The 26,510-nt window shown below is 45.7% G+C and overlaps 1 protein-coding gene across 1 annotated transcript; it reads right to left on the reverse strand.

Moving 5' to 3' along the window:
• Positions 1 to 4,350: 4,350 nt before the first annotated feature.
• Positions 4,351 to 25,204, reverse strand: LOC136639748 (intercellular adhesion molecule 3-like). Its single transcript, XM_066614224.1, has 8 exons — positions 24,591 to 25,204; positions 19,590 to 19,655; positions 16,948 to 17,220; positions 16,039 to 16,356; positions 12,803 to 13,075; positions 10,642 to 10,959; positions 5,899 to 6,198; positions 4,351 to 4,726 (listed from the first exon to the last, which is right to left on the reverse strand). Exons 2-8 carry the CDS (start codon positions 19,651 to 19,653, stop codon positions 4,605 to 4,607), a joined length of 1,668 nt encoding a protein of 555 aa, XP_066470321.1. The 5' UTR covers positions 19,654 to 19,655; positions 24,591 to 25,204; the 3' UTR covers positions 4,351 to 4,604.
• Positions 25,205 to 26,510: the final 1,306 nt, after the last annotated feature.

Below are 26,510 nucleotides of genomic sequence, written 5' to 3' on the forward strand. Positions count from 1 at the left end.
TAAGGCTTACTAAGGTAAGTACTTACTAAGGTAAGTAAGCCTTAGTAAGGCTGCCTTAGTAAGGCTGATGGTACTTATACTCAAGCGTTCAAGTGCTTTTTTTTTTTAGCAGTTTTGGGATAGCACCCACAGCCCCTATGACTATTTTTGTTGTTATACCCCCAATTTTTGCTTAATCCCCCAATGGATATTCTAAGTAGTATATGGCAAGGGAAGGGTACCCACTGAGAGATCACCTTGCCTGGCTGAAGACCAGGCCTGTGACCTGGAGGATGGGATGCCCTCATCACTGTACATCCAGCCCCTCTTCTCCAACAGCAGGAGCAATGTTACCTGCAGAACCCTGGCAGCTGGTGCACTGTCCAGACACCTTGGGCTCTCACACTGTCCCGAGACCTGTAGGAGGCATGTTGCTCCATGCAAGTTCCCTCCATCTACCATGTATTTGCACTCACTCTGACTCTCATGGACCCCCAGGGGGGTGGATGCTGCCCCCAGGCTTTCCCCCCTCAATGACGGATAGCCATGGCTGATGGGCACCCCCTCCCAAGGGTTCTACTCTCCCTTTGGTTGTAAGAACTCTCCAGGATCTCAGCAGATGTGGGCAGCTGTACAAATACCTGTCATATGTTCCTTTGGAACTTTAACCACTCCTTGCGCGTCCATTGACAGCAGCCCAGTCACCGGGTGGTGGGACTCCTATGGCGACAGCGCCCTTGTCCCCTGACCCTGGCAGCTGCAATGCCAAGACTGACAGCTGCCTGCTTCTGGTGCTGGTGCTCAAGGGTTGTCCCTTGGTTTTCTCTGCTGTTGGGTGCAGGTGCTGATGTAGGGCTGATGGGATGGTCATGTCTGTTGCATGTAGAGGCCACACCCTTCCTGCCTCCAGATTTAAGAGGCATTTGCTGCTGTGGCTCATTGGATGCTTACTGCTCTGGTGGTGATTGCTACTAGGCAAAGGGGGGACTTGGCCACAGGGTGCAGCAGAAGCTGCTGCATCTCATCCTGCAGAGAACCCTGAAAGTGACTGTTCCTATGTGAGCGTTCAGTGTTCCTATGCCACCAACTAGGTACTAACTGGGCTGCTGAACACCCCAGGTAGGCACTGGGTTGGGGCCAGGGCTTATACTACAGCAGGCAGTAGAAGGCCTTCAACCCCATTGGGGAAGCCATCAGATGCCAGGCTTGGCTGCTAGGCTGTCTCTGCACATGTATGGCTCAGTTGCTATGCCAGGGGTGTGTTTTCATCTTCCTGTGCCTTTCTTCTTTTGCTCCTCCCCTATTTTGCATGTGCTGAAGGCCTGTGACTTGCACTTGGGATATGGCAGGGCTGCCAGCATAGGATTTTGCATGTGCTGTACCAGTTGGGTTGCTCAGACTTGGACTTCAAATACAGCTTGGCAATTAATAAGAACATAAGAAGAGCCCCACTGGATCAGACCAAAGGCCCATCTAGTCCAGCTTCCTATATCACACAGTGGCCCAAATACGTCAGGGAGCACACATGACATGACACAGTCTGCGTCCTGGTGCCCACCCCTGCATCTGGCATTCTGTGGTAACCTACATCTAAAATCAGGCTTGCACGTACCTATGATGACCTGCAATCCGTAATGGACTTTTCCTCCAGAAATTTTCCAGTCTCCTCTTAAAGGCATCTAGGTGAGATGCCATCACCACTTCCTGTGGCGAGAAGTTCCACAGACTAATTACATGCTGGTAAAGAAATATTTTCTTTTGTCTGTCCTAACTCTCCCAAAACTCAATGTTAGAGGGTGTCCCTTGGTTCTGATGTTATGTGAAAGGGAAAATAGCATCTCTCTATCCATTCCTTGCGTGATTTTGTATGTCTCAATCATGTCCCCCCTCAGGCACCTCTTTTCTAGCAAGAAGAGACCCAAATGCTGTGGCCTTTCCTCATAAGGGAGATGTCCCAGCCCAATAATCATTTTGGTTACTCTATTCTGCACCTTTTCCATTTCCACTATCTCTTTTTTGAGATGAGGTGACCAGAACTGGATGCAATACTCCAAGTGTGGCCTTACCATCAGTTTGTACAATGGCATTATAATATTAGCCGTCTTATTTTCAATACCTTTTCTAAAGATCCCAAACATGGAATTAGCCTTCTTCACTGCTGTCACACACTGGGTCGACACTTTCATCGAGCTGTTCACCAGCACCCCAAGATCTCTTTCCTGATCCGTCACAGACAGCTCAGAACCCATTAGCCTATATGTAAAGTTTTGATTCTTTGCCCCAAAGTGCATGACTTTACATTTACTTACATGGAAATGCACCTGCCATTTTGTAGTCCATTCTCCCAGTTTGGAGAGATGTTTCTGGTGCACTTCACAATCTCTTCTGGTCTTTACAACTCAGAAAAGTTTGGTGTTGTCTGCAAACCTGGCCACCTTGCTGCTTAACCCTGTCTCCAGGTGATTTATGAACAAATTGAAAAGCACCAGCCCCAGGGCAGATCCTTGAATTGTCAGTTTCAATTTCAGAACCCTCAAATAATTTGAAAAAAGTGGTTCCTCAATTTTTTCTTAAAAACGCCACATACATTCATATTTTCTGAAAATTGCCCTGCAATTGCCCTGCAAATCACATAGAATTGATGCACCATTCTATGTGCATCAACAGACCATACAGTACTCTAATTATTTCTCTGAAATGTACTGTTACTCAATGAGATCATGGTTCTTATTAGAAAATGTATCTGTTGCACATTGTCTACTTTTTATTGACAAATAAGCCATTTGTTTTATCATGCTTCCATATCATCCTAACCATCCTCTCAGATCAGAGGAAGCCCTTCTAAGTGTGCCACCATCAGTAGAGGTGAGGGGGATGGCGGCAAGAAATAGGGCCTTCTTGTGGAATTTTCTCCCTCTGGAATTGAGACCAGCTCCCTTTTTGGAGTTCTTTTGACAGGGTCTCAAGACCTTTTTATTCAGGGAAGTTTTTAAATGCTGACATTGGAGGGCTAGTATTTTTTTTATGAAACATCTCTTCATCTGTGATCCAATTGTGTTTTAATGTTTTTGTGGTTTTAATTGTTTTAATGTATTTAGCACTGTTTGTACTATATTGAAATGTTGTAGGCCGCCTTGAGGGCCCTTAAGCAGAGTGGAAAGATGGGGTATAAATCTCATGAATGAATGAATGAATGAATGAATGCTTCAAAACATGAACAATCCTTAAAAATTATGAATGGGTGTGTCATGAAATCACTATACTTCATATATTCCTATGTGGTTTCGCCTGCTCTTTGTACGATTCCCTCGCTCCTCTCCTCTTGTAATATTGAAAAATGTAGTAATAAAGTAGTAGTTAGTAAAGCTTTTCAGAGGCCCCTTGACAGCTGAACCCCCATTAACAGATCACTTCTTATAGAAACCCAGGAATGTGACAATGTTAAGCAGGGCTCCAAGCAGAGAAAGGCAGAGCTCAGGTTTTGAAGTGGCCATTTCTCATCCAATTACAGAACAGGTGATGTCCTCCCAGCTGAAACTCTCCAGCCAGCCCAAATTCTCTTCTTGCCTCTTTCTTTGCATTCAGCCAGCCAGGGGAGAGCCCAGCAAGTCCACTCACTGTAACTGTGAAAGGGGTGAGCTGGTGAGTCCTTATCCAGGTATGGTCAGATAGGGACCATGTAGGCCAGGTTTTGTTTTATTTGGAATTCTCCTTCTTCCCTGTTTTACAAACCTCCTTTGTCTCTTGTTGCCATATAAGCTCTTTCTGGTTTAAGGGTTCTGAGCTAGTGATGCATGCAGAAGACTCCGCAGCGCTTCAGCGCCATCTGCTGGCCATCTGATTGCAGGTGGAAAATGTTTTTAAATTTAATGCTTCTTGCTTTTATTCCTAGTTCATCTGATCTGTTATTTCCTTTTTATTCAATTGACTTTTTAAATAATAAATGTTCGCATATTATTCTCAATCTACCATGTTTTTGGGAACAGTGGAACTGTCATGTCTGCAGGTGCTACTGTGAGAGTGATTTTAACAGACTCCTGAGGTTCAGTATTGCCCTAGGAGGGGTGTTCATTCCAGGGAGTCAATCTGGTTAGCTTGATCTCCTGGGTTGGTGGCAGCAATTCAAACTGCCAAGGCTTTTCCCCAGTACACTGCATGCCCAAAAGAAGAGGAAGAGAGGGGATTGGGAAGGGCGTAAGCAAGCTACATTAGGCACTACTGCCCTGCATCAGCGTGTGGTTGCTGGTGGCCCCTCTCTAAAACCTGACAGGGCAACCCTCACTGAACAGAATTCATGACACCTTGCAATCACTGTGGCAATGGGACATCCACTTGGTGTACTTGGGCCAGAAGGAAGAAGGTGACGAGGCATAATAATTAGATGCTTTTATGTGGTCGTCCAGCAGGGTGAGGTTGAAAGAAAAGAACAATTAATTTTCTTTTCCACTCTACTGTGGATGCTGTGCTCAATGCAAGACCTGATTGTGAATCATACTCTCATTTGTTTCATTTTCACAGTACTTTCTCTCATACAATGTACTTTACAATTGTTTCATTACTATAATCCAGTGTTATGAGATAAAACCAGAAGTTCTGTTGTAGTCTGTGTCATGTGCAAAGCTTTTTCAACTTAGTGTTCTTCCCTTCTTAGTCTTAGCTACACACAGCCAGTACGCGAAAATCCCCACCAGTAGGGCAACTAAAATTGCTATAGAACAAGCAGCCACGGTTATAGCCGTACAGGTTTCTGAAAGTGAGAAAAAGAGAAAAAAATATCCTTAATCATAACTTAGATATAACTTGTAATATATCTATTTCAAAGGGGCCCCAATAAGATTCACTGCCTGTACCCACCTTTAATTTCCACCAATCCTGCCACTCCCCCAGGCCCTCCTGCATGTACTATCACTTGTGCACACTCCAGGTGAATACCACACAGTTTTCATCCCCCCCCCCCACTCTGTTGGCCACTCTACAAGAAGCAGTGGTAGAGCTGGAGTAGAAAGAAGCAAACCCTCCCATCCTCGTCCTCCTCTCTCAGCATGAGTGCATGAAAAGAGAATGGGCTGGATAGTTGGAGTGGCTGGACAGACAGGCAGCCAGGGTTGGTAGCAAGTGACTGTTGGGTGCAAGGCATCTTCCACCAGCTTGCCTCCTCCTCCAGCCCATCACTGGTACAAGTCTCCAGACTATTCATGAATAGCGTGTAAGACTGAGGGCTGTACTGAGCATTCTTCACCAGCAGTAGACTGTTACATTCAGGGCCTGTTTACAAGACACAAAATAACCTCTGAACATGAAGCAATGCAGAGTATACTAGAATTCAGTGTACGAAAAATAATCCAATTTCCTCTCAGTCATCATTCAATACCTGAAAAAAATGAATTCTGCACTGAAAGCTGACTTGGCCATGAGATACATTGGGGTCCAATCTATCCAACTTTCCAGTGCTGATGCAACTGCAATGCAACCCTGAGGTAAGGGAACAAATATTTCTTTACCTTGAGGAGGCCTCCATGATTGCCCCCACCACTACCACTATAGGATGCAGCACTTGCCTCATTGGCACAGCTGCATCAGAGCTGGAAAGTTGGATAGGATTGGGCCCTTAGGTGACTGCTTTGCCATGACTATCAGTGTTAAGAGGGTGAGCAGATCACACTGCTTTGCTGAATAATTAGGACAACTTCACTCAAAACAAAGTAAGAAAACAGAACTTCCCTCAAAACAAGATAAAGGACAGCCTTCTTTTTCCTGTTCAACAGTTGTTACTCTTTCTCCTGCATTTTGGACAAGTGCTGAACCACCAAACTGGTTCAACATGTGCAAATTCAGGTTGATTTGGGGGGGGGGGGGAAATGCAGCCATTCTCCAGGAAACAAAAGCTACACGTAGCATGAGCCATGCCTGCAGACTCACCAGCTGTCTTCAACTCCAACTTGGAAGATGTAACCATGAAGGATTCCTCAAGATTCAGGGTCACATGACAAGTGATCTCCTGTCCATGGTCCTGAGGCTGAAGGGTTATGGTATAATGCACTGTAAAGTTTGTCAGAGTCGTTTTCCAGAACTTCTGTGCATGCAGAGACTTTGCCCCTTTAAAGAAGCTCACAGTGAAGTTACTGTCAGGGATCGCATTTATAATGTGGCATGTCAGATTGTAGACCCAGCTGTGGCCTGGTGAACGCTTCAGTTCCACTGTCACATACTCCGGGGGGGCTGAAACATCATATAAAGCAAGAAATAAGAAAAGCTAACTAGGGTCATAGGGTTCCATTCTGACCCTTGATTCACAGGTAATTCAGTGGGCTGTCATGACCTCAATTTTTCAATTTCAATTTCAAAACCTTTATTAGGCATTAGCACTCAGACAAAAAAAAAATCAGACATACAGACAAAGCAAAATATAAACAGACTCTCTGCCTAAGAAATAGAATTGTTAGGGTGGATGGGGAATATGGTTCTGCGTCTAGTTAGAATATCGTGCAAAAACCTAGCCAGTTGATTTATGACCAAAGTGTCATTAGAAGCTAGAAGTAGACGTAGGATTTCATCATCCTGTGCCCATAAAGGGCCATTTGAAAGTAGATTTGGAAGCATACTTCTAATATTCATGTAATAAGGGGAATGAGGTACTATATGAGCTAAGGATTAAGTAGCTCCCAGATTACATGCACATTTGGTTGAAATCTGAGAACGCTGATAAAATCTAGCTTCTAGCTCACGAGATGGAAACACATTACATCGAGCAAGTGTAAAAGCTTGATGGATCTGTGAATCATTTAGCACATACAGATATCAGGGACGAACCAATGGTAATTGCAACTGAAGGGGGGGGAACAAGTCTTACTAGCAGCTGACCCCAATTTTCCCCTCCAGACCACTTTCTAGTTCAATCCTGCCTATAGCAAGAAATCCTCCTAGAACAGTGGTTCTCAAACTTTTAGCACCGGTGTTACCAAAAAGGCTATTTTGTTTAGGGGAATTAGTATATTAGCCTTTTGGAAACTTTTGGGACCATAGGCTGGATACCAAGACAGTGTTAAGCAAAGAGATCCCTTGCCTAGCTTAATGAGGAGACTGGGAGGAAGGTAACTTTCAATCAAAGGATTATATTTTTATTGCAAAAACACACAAAGGTAAACATAATACACATGGAGAATTGATAAGTGTAGATTTCTAGTGTATATTGTACCTAGCTAGTAGTGGCTGCATGTGCTATGTATTTGGGTGCATCCGAAAAGGAATCAGAAACTGATAGGGTGTAGGGAAGTATTTAGGGGTTCCTTAATCTGCTAAACCCAGTTGCTGACTAAAGATGGGGGAGAAGGGAGGAATAGATAGGGGAGAAGGGAGGGAGTGTAGACGCCAGATATATTTACCTGTCCGGGGGGTGGGGCAGTTGGATGGGAGAGAGTATGGCCACTCCGGCAGGAGTTCAGTCAGAGAGAGAGACATGTGCTCTGAGTTCTCTCTTATAAGGATTGTCTTTGACCTGGAAATTGATCTAGAAAGACCGGATCCCAGAGCTGTGCACATGCTCAGTACACACAATGGTACATGTGGAGTATGTGATGAACCAGAAGGAAGGCAGCTTACCAGCCAGGCTGACCTTCTGGGGGGAGGGAGGCAATCTGCATAAGGTGCTTAAGAGTAAGAACAATAGACCCTTTCCTCTGGAGGTGCAGGCTTGTTTTGCATAATCAGGAGACACAGTGATTAGGTTCTGCAAGGGAGTGGGGGTTGTGTAATTCATGTGTTTGTAGCTTGGCCATGGCCCTTAGAAACATGTGCTGGGGGAGGAGTGGCCTGCTTGCTTGGTCTGTATGATCCAAAATAATATAACCAGATATAAAAATCACAACTTGGAAGGGAAAAGGGGATTTTCACATAACACCGGGACCTACTTTTTAGAATGAGAATCTGTCAGGACCCACCGGAAGTGATGTCATGGCTGGAAGTACCATCATCAAACAAATTAAAATAAATAATTATATTAAATTAAACAGATAACTAAATAAGGAGAAGCCAGCCCTGTTCCACCAAGTGAATTTTCTCTATAGCCTACCTGCAATAACACCCCCCCTTACACAGAGAAGCCTGGGCAGAGCTCCGGGCAGGTGGGTGGGCGGGAGCTGTTGAATGAGTGTGAGGAAGCCCAAAGGTGTCAGGTGGGCAAGCAGATTCGAAGGGAGCGAAGCAGAAGTCTGTCAAGGCCGCCAGCCAAAGAATTGGTTGGCTGACAAGGGTCCTTGAGAGACCCCCTTCTTTCCTATAGTGTGCCTGCAACTCTCCAAAGTGACCCTCCCTGTGTTGGCAGTAAGGGCATTGGGCCACAACCCTATCCACACGGACCTGGGAGTAAGCCCCATTGACTAGAATGGGGCTTACTTCTGAGTAGACATGTACAGGATTGAGCTCTTGGTTGTACTCCTTCAAATATATGAGCAGGCAATTGACACTTCCCTCTCCTCTTCTCCCCCACCCCTCCCCACACCACACACACATTCCCCCATCTCATAATCAGTTATGTGTTGTTGGCATCCTTCAGTCTCCGAAGACTATGGTATCACGCTCTGAATGGTGGTTCTGGAACAGAGTGTCCTCTCCAGTGCACAAAGCCTGGGTAAAGTAGATAGGGAGGATAGACTGTTTACCATACAGCAAATCCCCCCTCTCCATGTCGCTGGAATGGTCCAACAGAAAGGCAGAAGCCAATACGGTTGGTTCCAGTGGCGTCACAGGAGTTGCCAGAACGTGACTGTGTTCAGCCACGAACTGCCTCAGGGACTCTGGCTCTGGATTTTGCCTCGAGGTTGACTCCTGAAGCCTTTTCCATAACTGGATGTAGCCACAAGGCAGTGGAGGTTTGGGGTCAGAGTTTTCCTTCTCTCAGATGAGCTGCCTTCCCAGGCTAATGAGTCCCATCTACCTGGTGGCTGTTTAGTCGACTCTTAGGACAAGTACAGGCAAACCGAGGGCATATTCTTATCCCCAGCCCCCAGGGGAGATAATCAGTTAACACCTCTCCTATTGTCCCTTCCCTCACTCCTCCCCACCTTCCAAAGTCCAGAATGAGTTGCCTCACATTCTCTCTCTCCCCGCCCCCCCCATTTGATTCCTGCACTTGATTCAATCATGTCTCCTCATGCCCCTCACCCCACATTTCTCCAGTATGTGCTCAGTCTGACCTCCCTTTGCCAACACTTTCTGGCACTTCTGATAACAATTTGAACACACTACTTAAAACCATTTTTCCTCCTTTCCAAAAATCCCATATACTTCCCTCTCCAAGCTTCTTTTGAATTTCTTTAATTGTCATGTAATGATTTCATTGTATTAATTATATTAATTAAAAATTAATTGCAATGTAATTATATAAGTAAAAAATTGGCAGTGTGCCTTGTTAATGTGCCGTGAGCTGAACAGGGTTGAAAATGGCTGACTAAGAGAGAGGGACTTCCTTCTTGGGTATTTTTTGGGGGCTGCATTTATCAGATTCGGACCATTCTGGTGTCATTGGATTCCTCTCCGCCTTCCTTTTCCAATGGACTAAGTCAGGGGTGTCCAAAGTTTTTGGCAGGAGGGCCACATCATCTCTCTGACACTGTGTCGGGGACCGGGGGGGAAAAAAAGAAGTAATTTACATTTAAAGTTTGAATAAATTTACATAAGTTTACATAATTGACTATATTAAAGATGAACTTATATGAATGACTGAAGGTCTTGCAATAGCGCAAGGCCTATAAAAGGCCTGGCACAAAGCAAGGTCAACCTTTCCTTCGCTGCCACTGCTGCATCCCAGACATGAAACAACAAGCAGTGGAGGGAGCCCTCATCCCACAGCTCACGCAAGAGGTCAAACAGTTGCCCTCACACTGAGAGCAGTTGCGTTGGGCCAGTGCGGGCTCCAACAAATCTCCGGAGGGCCAGAGGCTCATTGGAGACTGGGGGCTCCCTGAGGGCCACATTGGGAGTCCTCGAGGGCTGCAAGTGGCCCCAGAACCAGGGTTTGGGCACCCCTGGACTAAGCAAGTTCGCCTTGCTTAGGGAAGGAAGGAAATACGATATGGCTCAGTTTCACTTTCCATAGGGCTCCATGCATTTGCCTTCTCAGCTATCAGCTTATCAGCTAAAGCTTTGTGACCCACCAACAATCAGGTCATGACCCACAGTTTGAGAAATCCTGTCCTAGAGCATCCCCAGCAGATGTCTGTTCAGCCCCTGCTTGAAGATCTCCAATGAAGGAGAATCGACCAATGTCAGTAATCCTTGTAACAATTCATGGATTCTCTGCCCTTTCTGGAATGCAGCAAATAGAATTTAATTAGGAGCAACAGCATGAAAAGAACATGCAAATGAGCTGATAACCAGATGCAGTTTCCTTGCAATAGCCCCGTGGAGACTGAGCAACTTTGTCCCCCAACCCCATTTAATGGATGCAAAAGAGAAACCAGAAGGCTGAATGTCTGGCAGACACCCAAAAGCAGGACCCAGTGGTATAGCCCCTGGGAAAAGGAGAAATCCACTGCCTCTGGAGTTCACTATAACAAAACACCTATGAATGGATTTATGGCACTGAGCTGAAATCCAATTCATGTACACCACTTGTTTTGTTACACTTTTTCTTGAAAGGGATTAAAGAAGCAAATGTGAACTCACCAACAATTCTCAGTGATTGGTTGTGGGAGGCCTTTTCAAAGAGCTCCGCCTCAGGCCTCAGATCCAAAGCAGCCTGGCATCTGAATTCCATTCCATGGTCTGCTCGCTGAGCCATTAAGCTGTGAGTCACCACAAGATCACCTGCTGCAGCATTACTGTGCTCCTCAAATGTCTCCTGATACAGCTTTTCCCCACCTCTGAGAAAGGTCACAGTAACGTTCCGGATGGGGGCAACACCAGAAACACAACACGTCAAGTTATACTTCTTGCCCACCTTCACCTTTGGCAATGGATCCAGGACTACGCGATTGGGAGCCCCTGGAACAATGGAAAACAGTGATAAATCTTCATTGGTTCATGCATTTCACAGGTGAAAAAAGAGCAAAATTATGCACTCAGAGCACAGTCACATTTATTGCCAGCGATGGCACAGCAGATGCTGCACTGGCACTAGCCACCACAAATGTGCCATAAAGTACATTTGCGATGATTCATGAGTGGGCAACACCAGTGGGAAGGCCTACATCACCCTGCCGGTGCTGTATCCCCACCAATGGCAGCTGGCAAAAGTGAGTGAAGAGCCAAGAAGAGCAGGGGAGGGTGGAACAAAACTGCAGAGGTGGTGTTTCTGGGTGGGGGGAAGATCAGGCCCAGGAGGGGCAGAATCAGTGGAGGAGGCCTCTGCCAAATCCTATGTTCCCTTGAGTGCCTGAAGGCCTTACATGGGGTATCTTGGACCTGCAATATCACTGGCGCAGATTCAAGGAACCCCTTTTGTGAAGGCTGGAGCTTTACATGGGGTAAATGAACACATATTCCATTACCTCAAGAAGACCTCCAGCCTACTTCTAACCTATGCTGGACATGGCGTAGGACACTCTGCCCTGCTGCACCAGCCCAGGTTATCTACTTACTTGGCAATGATTGTTCTCATTGATGACATTTCCAGGTCTTAAGGACAGGGTCAACAAGGCCTGTGTCATCATTAGTCAGTTTCTTGACCCCCTCTCCAGTCCTCTTCTGGCAAATGTAGAATTGCTTTGGAATGGCAGGGAGCCCAATTGGTAGTGAGCCCCCTATGACCTGGGATCAAGTGGAGTTACAGACACACCATGGCAAATTGCTCAGGGTTCAACTGTTGAGTTTGTCATCTTGAGTTTGTCCATTCCAGATTTGGAGTACATTGACTAATAATTATTTGAGTTTAAAAGTTAAATAGTTATTTGATTTTTCTCTGTAAACCGCTTTGTGAACTTTTAGTTGAAAAGCGGTATATAAATACTGTTAATAAAAGCACACACCATGGGCACAACTTCCCTAAACATCATATCCTCTGCATGTTTAATGAAAATCTCTGAAAGGCAGCCTGAAACAGAAGATCATGAGGATAAACTGTACCTGAACCGATCCTGAAAATGGCACAGCTGAATTTTCCACCCAATTAACAAAATAATTTAATAAAAAAACTCTTCATACCCATAGAAAGGATTCTAACTGAGCCTTCTCCTAATATTCTAGTTTTCTATGGGTGACTTCTTGTCAGCCCCCTGGGGGATAATTATAGGCCCTCAGTTTGGCTGTACTTGTCATAAGAGGCAACTAAACAGCCACAGGTTAGACGGGACTCGACAGCCTGGGAAGGCAGCTCATCTGAGAGAAGGAAAACTCTGATCCCAAACCTCCACTGCCTTGTGGCTCCATCCAGTTATGGAAGAGGCTTCAGGAGTCAACCTCGAAGCAAAATCCGGAGCCGGAGTCCCTGAGGCAGTTCATGGCTGAACACAGTCACGTTCTGGCAACTCCTGTGACACCACTGAACCAACCATATTGGCTTCTGCCTTTCCATTGGACCATTTCAGCGACATGGAGAGGGGGGATATGCTGCATGGGAAACAGTCTATCCTCCATATCTACTTTACCCAGGCTTCGCGCACTGGAGAAGACACTCTGTTCCAGAACCACCATTCAGAGCGCGATACCATAGTCTTCTGAGACTGAAGGATGCCAACAACTGTGGGTGACTTCTTGCCAAATTTGAACTGGTGGCCACTGACAGAAAAGTCTCTGTGCCCCACTGAGTCCACTTCCCTTCAAATCATGCAGCATCTTCAAAGATCAGCCCTTTACACAAGATCTCAACACAGCCCAATGTTTGACTTACGGTAGACTGTGATGTCTGCACCCTGAGACTGCAGCTGTTCACCATTGTCACAGTTAAGGTAGCACAATGGACGGGGTGTCCATTCAGTAACATTTTTGAGTCTGAAGGCTTTCCAAAAGGTCCCATTTTCAATGGTTTCCTTACTTAAGGAAGTCTCTATGCCAAAACCTGTGAAATGTTGGCAGTTGGTTGTGCAGTTGATCACCACAAAGCCTCCAAATTCCACCACGGGTTTTTGTGGCCGTATTCTCACGTGACGTTCTTTGTGAGCCCCTGGAAGTACAGACATAGCTCAATGATTTTTCTTTTAGTATCATTTTCCACAAAGACTTACAACTTAAATAAATATACAAAAAGATAAATAAATAATTTATATGATAGTGGGTGTCATGATCAGAGATGAAAAACTGTTGCCTTTTCTGTTGGTGTGAAGTTGGTTAGAATTCAAAAGACAGGTTTCCTTCCAAAATCATTTAAGTTTTGTTTTTTTTAAAGTGCAGTTTGGTTTGAAATCTCCTCCCAAAAGGTCAACTGAAAGAGGGCGGAGCTAAGTGGCCCCAAAGTACACAGAGGAAGAAGCTTCTGTGCATTCAGTGTGGGCAATTGGAGCAGAATCTCAGAGCCAAATACTGAGTAGTATTCACTGGCATTCCTGGAGTGGGGGGGGGGGGGCAAAATGCTAAATTTTTTCAGGTGCATGGATGCCTGTGTAAAGCATCCCCTCCCCCTTGCCTTCAGAGTCAGTTGCGGCTGCGAAAGCCTTTGCTTTTGCATTCACAACTGGCTCTGAAGGCAAGGGGGAAGGGGCTTTACACAGGTGTCCCTGCATCTGAAAAAGTGTCGTTGTCGTCCCCCCCGGAATGTATTCATCTCTGGTCACGCTGCTGAATGATTTCACTTGATACAGCCAACTGGTTTTCTTCACAGAAAAAACTAAAATTATTAAGGGCCCTTCTAAGTCCCACTGGGGTCCTTGAAAGGATAACTGCTACCAAAAGGGCTGTTTTGTTTAGGGGGAATTATTCCACTACCCTTTTAGAACCTCAGGATCGCAGGCTGGATAACAAGACAGAGTAATGCAGAGAAATTCCCTTTTAGCTTAAAGAGGAGACTCGGAGAAAGATAACTTTTAATAAAAGATTATAGCTTTATTACAAAAGCACAAAGGTAAACATAAAGCACATGGAAAAATGATATGTTTCTTGGTCCTAGTACTTGAATCCAGTGTAACTAGCTTTCATGGTGGTTGCGTGTGGAGAGTATTTGGTGCATCCGAGGAAATTAGAAAAAGGGAAGGTTGTAGGGAAGGATTTTAGTTCCTGGTCTGCCAAACCCAGTTGCTGACTAAAGATGGGGAGAGAAGGGGAGAAAAAAAGGGGGGAAGAAGGGAAAAAGTTCCAGACGCGAGATAGTTACCTGTCTTGTAGAGTAGTTGGATGGGGGGGGGAGTCCTGTGTGGAGGACCCTCTGACACAACACAGATGTGTTGGTCCTTGGAGGGGGGAGCCAGAGAGTGTGAGGGGAAGCCCTCACTTTAAATGGGTCTTCTGACTGTGCTGAGCTGGAGGATAACTTCCTTACTACCAGCAGGGTGCTTGGGAGTGTGTGAAAGGATTATCAGCAAAATTCAATGGGGTCTAATGGCTGGCTTCCTAACTGGGGGAACTCAAACAATACCATGAGTCAGCAACACACAGAAGGCAGTTCAGATTTGCATAAAGTACTTAAGCAGTGATTGGGCTAAAACAATACAATGAATACAGTAATGTAGGAGACTGGGTTAAAACAATAATGTATGAGACACTTAAACGATGATGACCATAGGGAGGTGGATTTAAGATGCCAGACTTCTTCCTAGGGAGGTGGATTTAAGATGCCAGACTTCCTCCTATAATGTGTTTGCATAAACAGTGATTGGATTAGGAGACACTTTTGCATAAACAATGATTGGGTTAAAACAATGAATAGGAGACACTTAAACAAGGATTTACTATGCCAGACTTCTTCCTATAATATGTGAATCCTAGGGAGGTGGATTTTGTAACCATGAGCTTGTGACTTGCCCAGAGTTTTGGAAAAGTGTGCTGGGAGAAGTGTGGCCTGCATGATGTTTTAGTAACATAACCAGATATAAGATCACAACTAAAAGGCAAAAGGGGATTTTCACATAACACCTGCGTCTGAAAAAGTGTTCCCCCTCCCGGAATGTATTCATCTCTGGTCACACTGCTGAATGATTTCACTTGATACCGCCAACTGGTTTTCTTCACAGAAAAAACTAAAATTATTAAGAGCCCTTCTAAGTCCCACTGGGGTCCCTGAAAGGATAACTGTATTGTCTGCATACAATAGGTCAGATATTGTACGGTTAACTAATGCTGGAGGGTGGAAGTCGGGAGAGCTCAGGTGATCCACCAAGCCATTTATATTGATGCTAAATAAAAGGGGGGCAAGAACACAACCCTGCTTTCCACCCTTATAAGTTGAAATAGCATTTGAGAGATGTCCATACCTAGAACATCTCTCCCTAGAAGGGTATTTTTGGGAGGTTGCATTCATCAGATTGGGACCATTCTGGTGTCATTGGATTCCTCTCTGCCTGCCTTTTCCAATGGACTAAGGGAGCTTCGCCTATTCATAAGGAAACACGATACGGCTCAGTTTCACTTTCCATAGGGCTCCATGCATTTGCCTTCTCAGCTATCAGCTTATCAGCTAAAGCTTTGTGACCCACCAACAATCAGGTCATGACCCACAGTTTGAGAAACCCTGAGAAACCCCTAAAGCATATGTTGAGCCTCTGCTTGAAGATCTCCAATGAAGGAGAATCAACCAATGTCAGTAATCCTTATAACAATTCATGGATTCTCTGCCCTTTCTGGAATGCAGCAAATAGAATTTAATTAGGAGCAACAGCATGAAAAGAACATGCAAATGAGCTGATAACCAGATGCAGTTATCTTGCAATAGCCCCTGGGAGACTGAGCAACTTTGTCCCCCAGCCTGATTTAATGGATGCAAAAGAGAAACCAAAAGGCTGAATGTCTGGCAGACACCCAAAAGCAGAACCCAGTGGTATAGCCCCTGGGAAAAGGAGAAATCCACTGCCTCTGGAATTCACCATAACAAAACCTATGAATGGATTTATGGCACTGAGCTGAAATCCAATTCATGTACACCATTTGTTTTGTTACACTTTTTCTTGAAAGGGATTAAAGAAGCAAATGTGAACTCACCAACAATTCTCAGTGATTGGTTGTGGGAGGCCTTTTCAAAGAGCTCCGCCTCAGGCCTCAGATCCAAAGCAGCCTGGCAGCTGAATTCTGACCCATGCCCCACTCGCTGAGCGGTAAAGGTGTGGGTCACCACAAGATCACCTGCTGCAGCATTACTGTGCTCCTCAAATGTCTCCTGATACAGCTTCTCCCCACCTCTGAGAAAGGTCACAGTAACATTCCGGATGGGGGCAACATCAAAAACATAACACGTCAAGTTATACTTCTTGCCCACCTCCACCTCTGGCAATGAATCCAGGACTACGCGATTGGGAGCCCCTGGAACAATGGAAAACTGTAATAAACCTTCATTGTTTCATGCATTTCACAGGTGAAAAAAGAGCAAAATTATGAACTCAGAGCACAATCATATTTATTGCCAGCGATGGCACAGCAGCTGCTGCACTGGCACTAGCCACCACAAATGTGCCATAAAGTACATTTGTAATGATTCATGAGTGGGCAACACCAGTGGGAAGGCCTACATCATCCTGCCGGTGCTGTATCCCCACTGTATTGGGGATACAACAGTATTGGCTTCTGCCTTTCCATTGGACTATTTCAGCGATGTGGAGAGGGGGGATTTGCTGCATTGGTAACAGTCTGTCCTGTTTCTATCCTACTTTACCCAGGCTTCGCGCACTGGAGAGGACACTCTGTTCCAGAACCACCATTCAGAGCGCGATACCATAGTCTTCTGAGACTGAAGGATGCCAACAACTGTGGGTGACTTCTTGCCAAATTTGAACTGGTGGCCACTGACAGAAAAGTCTCTGTGCCCCACTGAGTCCACTTCCCTTCAAATCATGCAGCATCTTCAAAGATCAGCCCTTTACACAAGATCTCAACACAGCCCAATGTTTGACTTACGGTAGACTGTGATGTCTGCACCCTGAGACTGCAGCTGTTCACCATTGTCACAGTTAAGGTAGCACAATGGACGGGGTGTCCATTCAGTAACATTTTTGAGTCTGAAGGCTTTCCAAAAGGTCCCATTTTCAATGGTTTCCTTACTTAAGGAAGTCTCTATGCCAAAACCTGTGAAATGTTGGCAGTTGGTTGTGCAGTTGATCACCACAAAGCCTCCAAATTCCACCACGGGTTTTTGTGGCCATATTCTCATGTGACGTTCTTTGTGAGCCCCTGGAAGTACAGACATAGCTCAATGATTTTTCTTTTAGTATCATTTACCACAAAGACTTACAACTTAAATATACAAAAAGATAATATAAATAATTTATATGATAGTGGGTGTCATGATCAGAGATGAAAAACTGTTGCCTTTTCTGTTGGTGTGAAGTTGGTTAGAATTCAAAAGACAGGTTTCCTCCCAAAATCATTTAAGTTTTGTTTTTTTTAAAGTGCAGTTTGGTTTGAAATCTCCTCCCAAAAGGTCAACTGAAAGAGGGCGGAGCTAAGTGGCCCCAAAGTACACAGAGGAAGAAGCTTCTGCGCATTCAGTGTGGGCAATTGGAGCAGAATCTCAGAGCCAAATACTGAGTAGTATTCACTGGCATTCCTGGAGTGGGGGGGGGGGGCAAAATGCTAAATTTTTTTCAGGTGCATGGATGCCTGTGTAAAGCATCCCCTCCCCCTTGCCTTCAGAGTCAGTTGCAGCTGTGAAAGCCTTTGCTTCTGCATTCACAACTGGCTCTGAAGGCAAGGGGGAAGGGGCTTTACACAGGCGTCCCTGCGTCTGAAAAAGTGTTCCCCCCCCAACACAGTGTCAGAGAGATGATGTGGCCCTCCTGCCAAAAAGTTTAGACACACCAAACTCTAGAACAGGGGTCTCCACACCCCGGCCCAGGGGCCAGATGCGGCCCAAAGCAAGCCTCTATCTGGCCCATGGCCAGCCTCTTGTCCCCTGAAAACCTCTGGTCCACTCGACTGAACATGACCTGAACATCAGGTGCTCTGATTGCACCTGGAGGGTGTTTTGAGGGCCAAAGAGGCTGGGTGCATGAGCCCGAGGATAGCTCCGAAGTAATTACCAACTTGGTAGCAGAATTCCTGGTGACTGTCATAAAATAAAAAAAAAGTAGTTGCTTGTGAATTATTACCTGGGATGTGATAATGAAAGCAAGATCTATAACGCAGTTAAAGTGTTTTAAATTTTACCCTGTGTATTTGATTGTTTTTAAATGCCAATAAAGGTTTATGATATTTAATGTAATGTAATGCATGAGCCCACTCATTCATTTAAGTTCCATCTCTAATTTATTTATTTAAATTATTACTATTATTCCATCTCTAAGCAGGGTAAATACACAGATCTGCATTTCACAGCACTGTTTTGGCAAAAGTAACATTGGTAATTCCATGCTGCCCTGCACTCCTTGAAGGAACTAATTAGCACAAAAAAGACCTAATGTATGCATACAGGTCAGGGCCTCTGAGAGGAATTTTATCAGGGGCCATGACATTTGTTTTGGGCCCCTTTTGGGATACAAAGTTTCTTTTGGGTGCCTTCCCTTCTCCATTGAATCATAATTTCATATGATCACTGGATCATTATTTCTATTAATTATGATATATAAGCTATGCAGGCTTACACAAAATGTGAATGCTAGTCTTCACACAATACTTGCAAACATTTTATGGGTTCCCTGGGAATTTCTAGCCCCCGTCCTTTGGCTCCCAGGTCCCCTTTATGACCATAGGCCCAGATACGATGTACCCTTGTACTCCCCTCTCATGGGCCCTGGTGAGATCAGAAAATGTAAGATCCCAGGAAATTTCTGGGCCTCCTTCCTTTGGCTCCCAGGCCTGGGGACAATTTATTCCCTGCACTCCTCCCTCCCCCCCCCTTAGAGGGGATTGCTGAATTCAGCTGGTTTTGGTGAAGAATTTGGGCACAGAGATCTTTGGTTACTTTTTTGTGCATTCATACTCAGTTAGGGGATTTCGTATATGCCGTTTCTGGACATATGATCCCCGCACAACGCAGAAGGGGTGTGTACTATATTGGCTCATGTGAAGCTGATCCCTGTTGGTCTGATAATAGTTGGAATTATAGACACTCCCGTATAGGGATGCTGAGCTATACAGATTAGAGATATAACGGAAACCCTGTTTCAAAACTGATAGTAACTGAGCCAACTGCCATGGTGGAACCTAGGCTGCAATCCACTTATCTGAGAACAAGTCCCATTGAACTCAGTACTTCTACTACTTCTAACCTTCATGCATAGGATTGTGCTGCTAGTTACCTTCTTTAATGAAAAGTTACCTCATGAGAGTTTGCATTCAGTGAACTTCAAAATTATAGCACCTGTCTGTCCAAGGAGTTGGTAGCCACTGTGACACTAGCATGGACCAGTCATTATTTCTGGCTTGAGGGTAGGGGATAGTTACTTGTATATACGAGGGACACTTCAGTGATGTCTCATCTGATATGAGAAATCATTCAAGTGTCGCTTGAAGTGGCACAACTGTTTACAAAACTGGTTTTGAGATCAGTCCTGGTTCATCTTGGCTCTCGGATTGGGCCTATCTAGTTTCTGGAGACTTACGTGAAAGTGTTGCAAGGGACACAGCACACCACAGAAAGCCAATGCCAAACTGCCAGGGCTTCATGACTGGTGAGAGAAAGAACCAGGATTTCATTAGTGAGTTCAGTTGAACATTTTAATCCTGCCTTTCCACCCATATGGAGCTTCTCCCCCACTGGGCCACTAACCTGAGAGGGACAATGGCTCTTGCTTCTTCCTTTCTGCTGTCATTCCAAATGATGACTACTTGGGTGCTTGTTAGAAATATCAAATATCAAAATCTTTCAAAACAAATCTTTCCCCCCCCCAAGCACATGCTTAGCTATTGCGTAATCCAGCCCTGAATAGCTGAATGAGGAAATGGAAGGATCACATGTCTGAGGCAGCAGAATGGTCTTTACGACTTCAGCATGCAGGCAGGAAATAATGTTTGAGTATATTCTCCCACACTGCTTTTTAAAAACATCCTAAAAGCAGAAAACTGGTACATCAGGCTGCCAGTTCAGACAATACTTTGCAGGGATGGGAACTTGAGTTAGGTGACTCGCGTCTTAGTCACAAAAACATGTGTTTTGTGCCGACTCATTGAGTCAGGCATGTCACTGACTAGGGCACTGACTCAAGTCTGAACCCACTGACTCAAAAGTAAGTCCCCATATGTGCAGACCCAAGTCTGTCTGTGTCTGGGTGTGCTTGCTTATTTGTGGGGGGGGGGGGCATGTGAAACATCTAGTGGGGCCATAATTCAGACAGGGCAAGCAGCAAGGAAGTACAAGCCAGGAGGATGGGTAAGGTTAATGTTTTGCATAGAGCAGAAGGTGGGGGGAGGGAGCATGCTCTCTTGTCCATCTCTGAAGGAACCAATGATCATTGGACAAAGGATAGGTGGTCTTTTTCTCTCTCTCCTCTGTATGAGGAAGGGCAGAAGGAGGAGCCCAAGGGGGTTCTTGCCTTAGGATTGGCTGGAGGGGGAAGAAGGAGGCAGGGAAGCCAGGAAGTGGTTCCTGATGGCTCAGTGGCTCCAGCCATTGTTACCTGGGAGGAAGAAGCTTCCTCACTGAATGACAGGCAATGGGACTACTTCTGAGTAGAGCTGCAAAGGATTGGGTTGTATACTTGACATAAGCCTCCCAGCTGCTGCTGTGCCACCCTCCTCCCGCTTGCTGCTTCTGTCCCCTTCCACTATCTATCCCACACCCTTCCGCCTTGCCGAGCTCGGATGCCTCCCAGCCCCTTTTGGTTCATGCCCTGGCGTGCCTGGCCCAAAAAACTCTGACTTGAGTCAAAATGACTTGGGAATTTCAGGGGGCAAGTCAGCAAAGAGTGCTTGTTAGAACTTGGGCACGAGTTGAGTTGCAGGGGTGGAGACTCAGTACTAGACTCCAGTCTTGCCACAGTTCAAAGTTTCCAGCCCTGATACTTTGCCCCCTGGCCCATCTATGTACATTTGCTATGCCTGCACATCCTGACACATGTCTTCCAGTTTAGCTTCCAAGCACATAGTTTAGCTTAATCGTAGGCAGAGGAAAGTTTACCTAAAGCATCACACTACGTGCACTGATAATTGCTGATATGTCTGGCATACCAAGGGCAGGGTGGAGGGGGCAGTCCACCCAGGTGCAGGCAATAAGGGGTGCATTTGGGAATAAATATGCACAGGATCAGATTGCACATGCTAACAGTACTGAGGGGACGCATGAAGTGGAAAAGGCAGGAGAAAAATCACACCTCTCTCCCTCTCATACACAACACAATTAGGTCGGTCCCCACTTGGAAGCACTGAGTGCCTGCACTGAGCTGCCAAGCCCCTCGTTTGCCCTCCATGGACCATCCCAGCGTTGAGAGCCTTGATGGTGGAGGGAAAAGTAGTGGAGACTATCAGTAGCCAGGAAGAAGACAAGCCCGAGTCTCCCGGTGGCCTTATGCCTGAGGAAAAGAAGAGGAGGAAGACAATGACAAGGGGATGGTGTCTGGAGCAGCTGTCCTGCCAGTACTGGGGACTGGATGGGAAGCTAAGCCAGGGCCTGTGGCAGGCTTGTCTCCGCTCCCCTTTTCCCTGTGCTTGCCTGCTGAATGCAACTGGCGGCAGGAGGGGTGGGCAGTCACAAGATAGGAGGCAGCATGGGATGGGTGGTAGGAGGAGGGAGGCAAGGGTGAATGATAAATGTATTGAGTGGGAGCAGAAATGGGCCTGTGGAGGTTAATGATGATGAGCAAAAAGAAAGGGGGAGCCTGGATGAGGAAAGTGGTGCTTGCTGAAATTCCCTTATGTTCTTCTTTCTTGTTTGTAATTAAATTCTGTTTTCTACTATAAGAGCTTCACATCAGTATCCCCCCCCAATCAATGAAAATGGATAACTGTGGGCCCAATCTTATCAGGCTTTCCAGCACTGATGCAGCTGTGCCAACAAGACGCATACTGCATCAGCATACTAAAGTGGGGTGGTCAGTCATGGAGGCCTCCTCGAGGTAAGAGAACGCTTGTTTCCTTACCTCAAGGTTGCATTGTGGCTGTATCAGCGCTGGAAAACTAGATAGAGTTGGGCCCCAAAACTGCAATCCTATACTCACTTTCCTGGGAGTAAGCCTCATTGAACAGATCAGGAGAGAGATCTTGGGGTGGTGGTGGACAGGTCGATGAAAGTGTCGACCCAAAGTGCGGCGGCAGTGAAGAAGGCCAATTCTATGCTTGGGATCATTAGGAAAGGTATTGAGAACAAAACGGCTAATATTATAATGCCGTTGTACAAATCGATGGTAAGGCCACACCTGGAGTATTGTGTCCAGTTCTGGTCACCGCATCTCAAAAAAGACATAGTAGAAATGGAAAAGGTGCAAAAGAGAGCGACTAAGATGATTACGGGGCTGGGGCACCTTCCTTACGAGGAAAGGCTACGGCGTTTGGGCCTCTTCAGCCTAGAAAAGAGATGCCTGAGGGGGGACATGATTGAGACATACAAAATTATGCAGGGGATGGACAGAGTGGATAGGGAGATGCTCTTTACACTCTCACATAACACCAGAACCAGGGGACATCCACTAAAATTGAGTGTTGGGAGAGTTAGAACAGACAAGAGAAAATATTTCTTTACTCAGCATGTGGTTGGTCTGTGGAACTCCTTGCCACAGGATGTGGTGACGGCATCTGGCCTGGACGCCTTTAAAAGGGAATTGGACAAGTTTCTGGAGGAAAAATCATTACGGGGTACAAGCCATGATGTGTATGCGCAACCTCCTGATTTTAGAAATGGGCTATGTCAGAAGGCCAGATGCAAGGGAGGGCACCAGGATGAAGTCTCTTGTTACCTGGTGTGCTCCCTGGGGCATTTGGTGGGCTGCTGTGAGATACAGGAAGCTGGACTAGATGGGCCTATGGCCTGATCCAGTGGGGCTGTTCTTTTGTTCTTATGTTCTTAACAATGGGACTTACTTCTGAGTAGACATGCATAGGATTGCACTGTAAGTAAGACAGCTGCAGATTTGTGAAAGCAGTCCTTAAAAACTGCTTGCATCCATATAAATCTTTCCTCACTTTGTGATCAGTCTACAGTGACCTGATCACTGACTCTTGTTTGACACAGGAACAGGGCGTTTTGGTGGTGGTGCCTTCCTTAAGCTCCTTCTTTTCTAAGTTTGAAATAAAAACTTAAGACCTTCTGCTCCATAAAGCTGTTTTTAATCATCGACGTTAGCTTAAAGCAAAGAGCACAAACACTTTCAACTAATGTGAAGTGGAAAACTTTCCAGTGCAAACAGGAAAATAAGATCTGTGTTTAACAATAAAGAGGGTGATGGTGCCTCACCTGTGCAGTTGTTGACTAATCAGTGTTTTAGGATTAACTGCTTCATTTCCAGGTTGTTTGATGAAATTAACACATTAACAATACAATCCTAACCTGCGCTGGAAAAGGCAGGCCAGTAGGCCTGCACTGTATCCAGTGCAAACTTCCGGCATTTAGTGGCTCAGCCCAGGGCAAGAGGAATTGTTTCCCTTACCCTGAAAGAGCCACTGCAGTCCAATGGGACTACTTGGATCTGCACCACTGAAATCAGCAGCGCAAATCCAAGCAGTCCGGGGCTGGCCCAGGCTGCCTGGGAATGGGGTTAAGACCCAGCATAACCGCCAGATCCTGGCCACTCCCCTCCTCTCCACCCCCAGGTATGCCTGCCGCCCACCCTCCTCCACCCCAAAATGCCTCCTCTCCGCCCCTCCCCACCCTCCCCAGACCCCTGCGTCGGCTGACACAAACTCACCTTCCCTGGGGCCCACGATGGCGTGGGGAGGTTGGCCCAAGTCCCTTGCACCAGCATAACTGCCTCCAGAGTGGCGTGAAAGTGCTTTACGGCACTTTCGCAACACTCCTGGGCCAGTCTAACTGCAGGTTAGGATTGCACCCTTAATATCTCAGGTTCTCTAGAACTGCTTTTCAAGCTGAGTGTTAAGAATAGAAATGGAGGGGGCAGGGAAGACAAATTTTGGTATGATGGAAGAGGGTGTTTAAAAAATGATCTGGGCTGGTGTCAAATACACTAGTTACGTCACTGGCTAATATTACTTTAAATGTAACATTTTAATAAATATCCGAATCCTATACATTTATTTCTTTTTTCTGTTTTACTTAATGTTCTTTTATTTTAAAATATTTCTACCCCACTTTCCTCTTCTCAATGAAGTTCCATGGCAGCTCACAACCAGAATTAAAGCAACAAAACCATAACATATAAATACTATCAAAAGAAGACACAAAGCAACAGAAGGCAGCCAACACAAATAAGAATCTTGAAGAGAAAAAGCATTCCAAAATAAAATTCTACTCTCCACTTCCTCTCAGAAACTCAGAGTAGTATCCACAAAGGTTATTATAACCCTCATACCACCCTTGTGAGGTAGGTTGGGTTAAGAGATCAAACCAGCCACCCAAGTTCCTTCTGTAGAGAACAGCCACTTTGCCCTCCACCTCCTCCAGGTTACAATGTGGCTTCTTACCCAGGGTTTATGTGCTCTCTCATCCATGTTCTTACCTGCAATGATGACAGAGGTGGCTAGAAGATAGAAGCATGCGTGAGCAACAAGACAGGGAGGTGCAGTGTGGCTGATGGCTCCTTGCTATGGCTCTGCAGGATACAAAGAAGCAAGGCAAGCATTAGGGGAAAAACAAGAAGGGATCTGCTGGCAGTGGCTGGAAATTGTGGGCAAACTCTCCACAATCTGCAAGTGGAAGATAAGCCAGCAGGCTCTAGATTCCTAGAAATTTTGAGGGAGTTCTTTATATGACTGTGGGCACAAGCCTAAGCAGGTCTACTCAGAAGTAAGTCCTATTGTGTTCAATGCGACTTACTCCCAGGAAAGTGAGGTTAGGATTGCAGCTCAAGAGGTATTGGGAATAATCCAGCTAAAGTTAAGCATGTTTAAGCCTCATTCGTTTCAATGGAGGAGTTTTTCAGCATGTGCTTAAGTCTGAAGTCCTACGCAGTTTCCTAGGAGCAGAGGCGTAACAAGGGTGGAGGCTGAGGGGCACCTGCCCTGGGTACTATGCCAAGGAGGGTGCGCACAATTTTTTCCTGCAGATACCGGGGACCATTACAGAAAAACACCTCAAATAACTTCCTCTACTGTCACATCTGGAGTGCTCTCCAGGCAGTCTTCTGAAGTCCCTGCTCCCTCTTCCAGGTCATGCAGAGGCCCCTCCCTTCACCCCAGAATGCATCAGGACTCACATTGGGGGCACTGTCCCAGGTGCTTTTTTATCTAGTTATGCCTCTGCCAAGGAGCAAGCCTATTGAACAGGGTTGGATTTACTTTTGAGTAAACATGCACAAAAGTGGCTTCCAGGAGTACCAGAGACTGCCTTCCAACCCAGCAGGCAATGCTGTTTGCCACAAGGGAAGGCAATTTTAAAACTTTTTTTAAAAAAAACAACAACACTTTTTAAAGGTTTTTACAGTAGATTTCACCACCCACGGATTTGCTGTATCTGTGGGGAGGAGGTGGAACCAAACCCCGTGGACAAGAAAGGACCACTTGTAACATCATGGTTTGTAACTTGGGATGAGTATTTCCTTCATGAATCTGTCCATTCTTGTTTTAAAGAGATTTAGACAAGGTGCCATGACAACGTTCAGTTCTACATGCATGTTCAGTTCTACATGCTACATAAATTACATGCTGGGTAAAGAAATATTTTCTTTTTTTCAGTTCTATCTCGCCAATCAATTTTGGATGTCCTCTGGTTCTGGTGTTGTGCAAGTGGGAAATCAACTTCCCTCTAGCCACCTCATGCATAATTTAATACTTGTCAATCATTCCTCTCTCAGGTGCTTTCTTTCTAGATGGGAGAGGCCATAACACTGTGATCTTTCCTTATAAAGGAGGTGTCCCAGCCCTCATCACCTTAGTCACGCTCATCTCACCTCACAGAGAAATCTTTACCAAGCTCCGGCCACAGAGCAGGGCCAAGGGAAACCTTCCCCAGTCTGCACAAACAACCAGTACCATAATCTTTTTGCTTGCCATCTCATTGCAGTTCCAGTCTCAGCCACAAGATGGTAGGCATCTCACCTCTTCTCACATGTACATCAGGACAAGCTACTATTTGCCATTGTCTTTGCAGTTCCACAGCCACGCAGGGGAACATGATGCTGAGGATTCGAACCCACGATCCTGGGACCTCCAGGCAAAAGAGAAACCTCTACCACCCTTCCTCCATGGCTGCACCTGGCAAGGCCTTCTGTCACCAAAATAAGTCTTCTCTGGCATGCAGAGAAGGCCTGTCTTTTTTTCCCTTGCCCTCCACATTGTAGTTCCAGTCACAGCCATTAGAGGGCAGGCTTCTCACCATGTTACCCAGGACAGTTCCAGTCAGGGTATCCCTGCTTCCAGCCAGATTGGCTTTCTTTTTTCTTCCTAGGATTTTTCCAATTTGTTTCTAAAAATCACACCTC

Source organism: Tiliqua scincoides, chromosome 2, assembly GCF_035046505.1.
Source record: "Tiliqua scincoides isolate rTilSci1 chromosome 2, rTilSci1.hap2, whole genome shotgun sequence".
In the NCBI taxonomy this organism is placed as follows: domain Eukaryota; kingdom Metazoa; phylum Chordata; class Lepidosauria; order Squamata; family Scincidae; genus Tiliqua; species Tiliqua scincoides.

Excerpts from the sequence above, each read along its gene's own strand:
- LOC136639748 (XM_066614224.1), bottom strand. The coding sequence starts at position 19,653 with ATGAAGCCCTGGCAGTTTGGCATTGGCTTTCTGTGGTGTGCTGTGTCC. Across the intron at positions 17,221-19,589 it reads GTCCCTTGCAACACTTTCAC|GGGCTCACAAAGAACGTCAC; the intron begins GTAAGTCTCCAG and ends CTGTACTTCCAG. Across the intron at positions 4,727-5,898 it reads GTTGGAGTTGAAGACAGCTG|AAACCTGTACGGCTATAACC; the intron begins GTGAGTCTGCAG and ends TCTCACTTTCAG.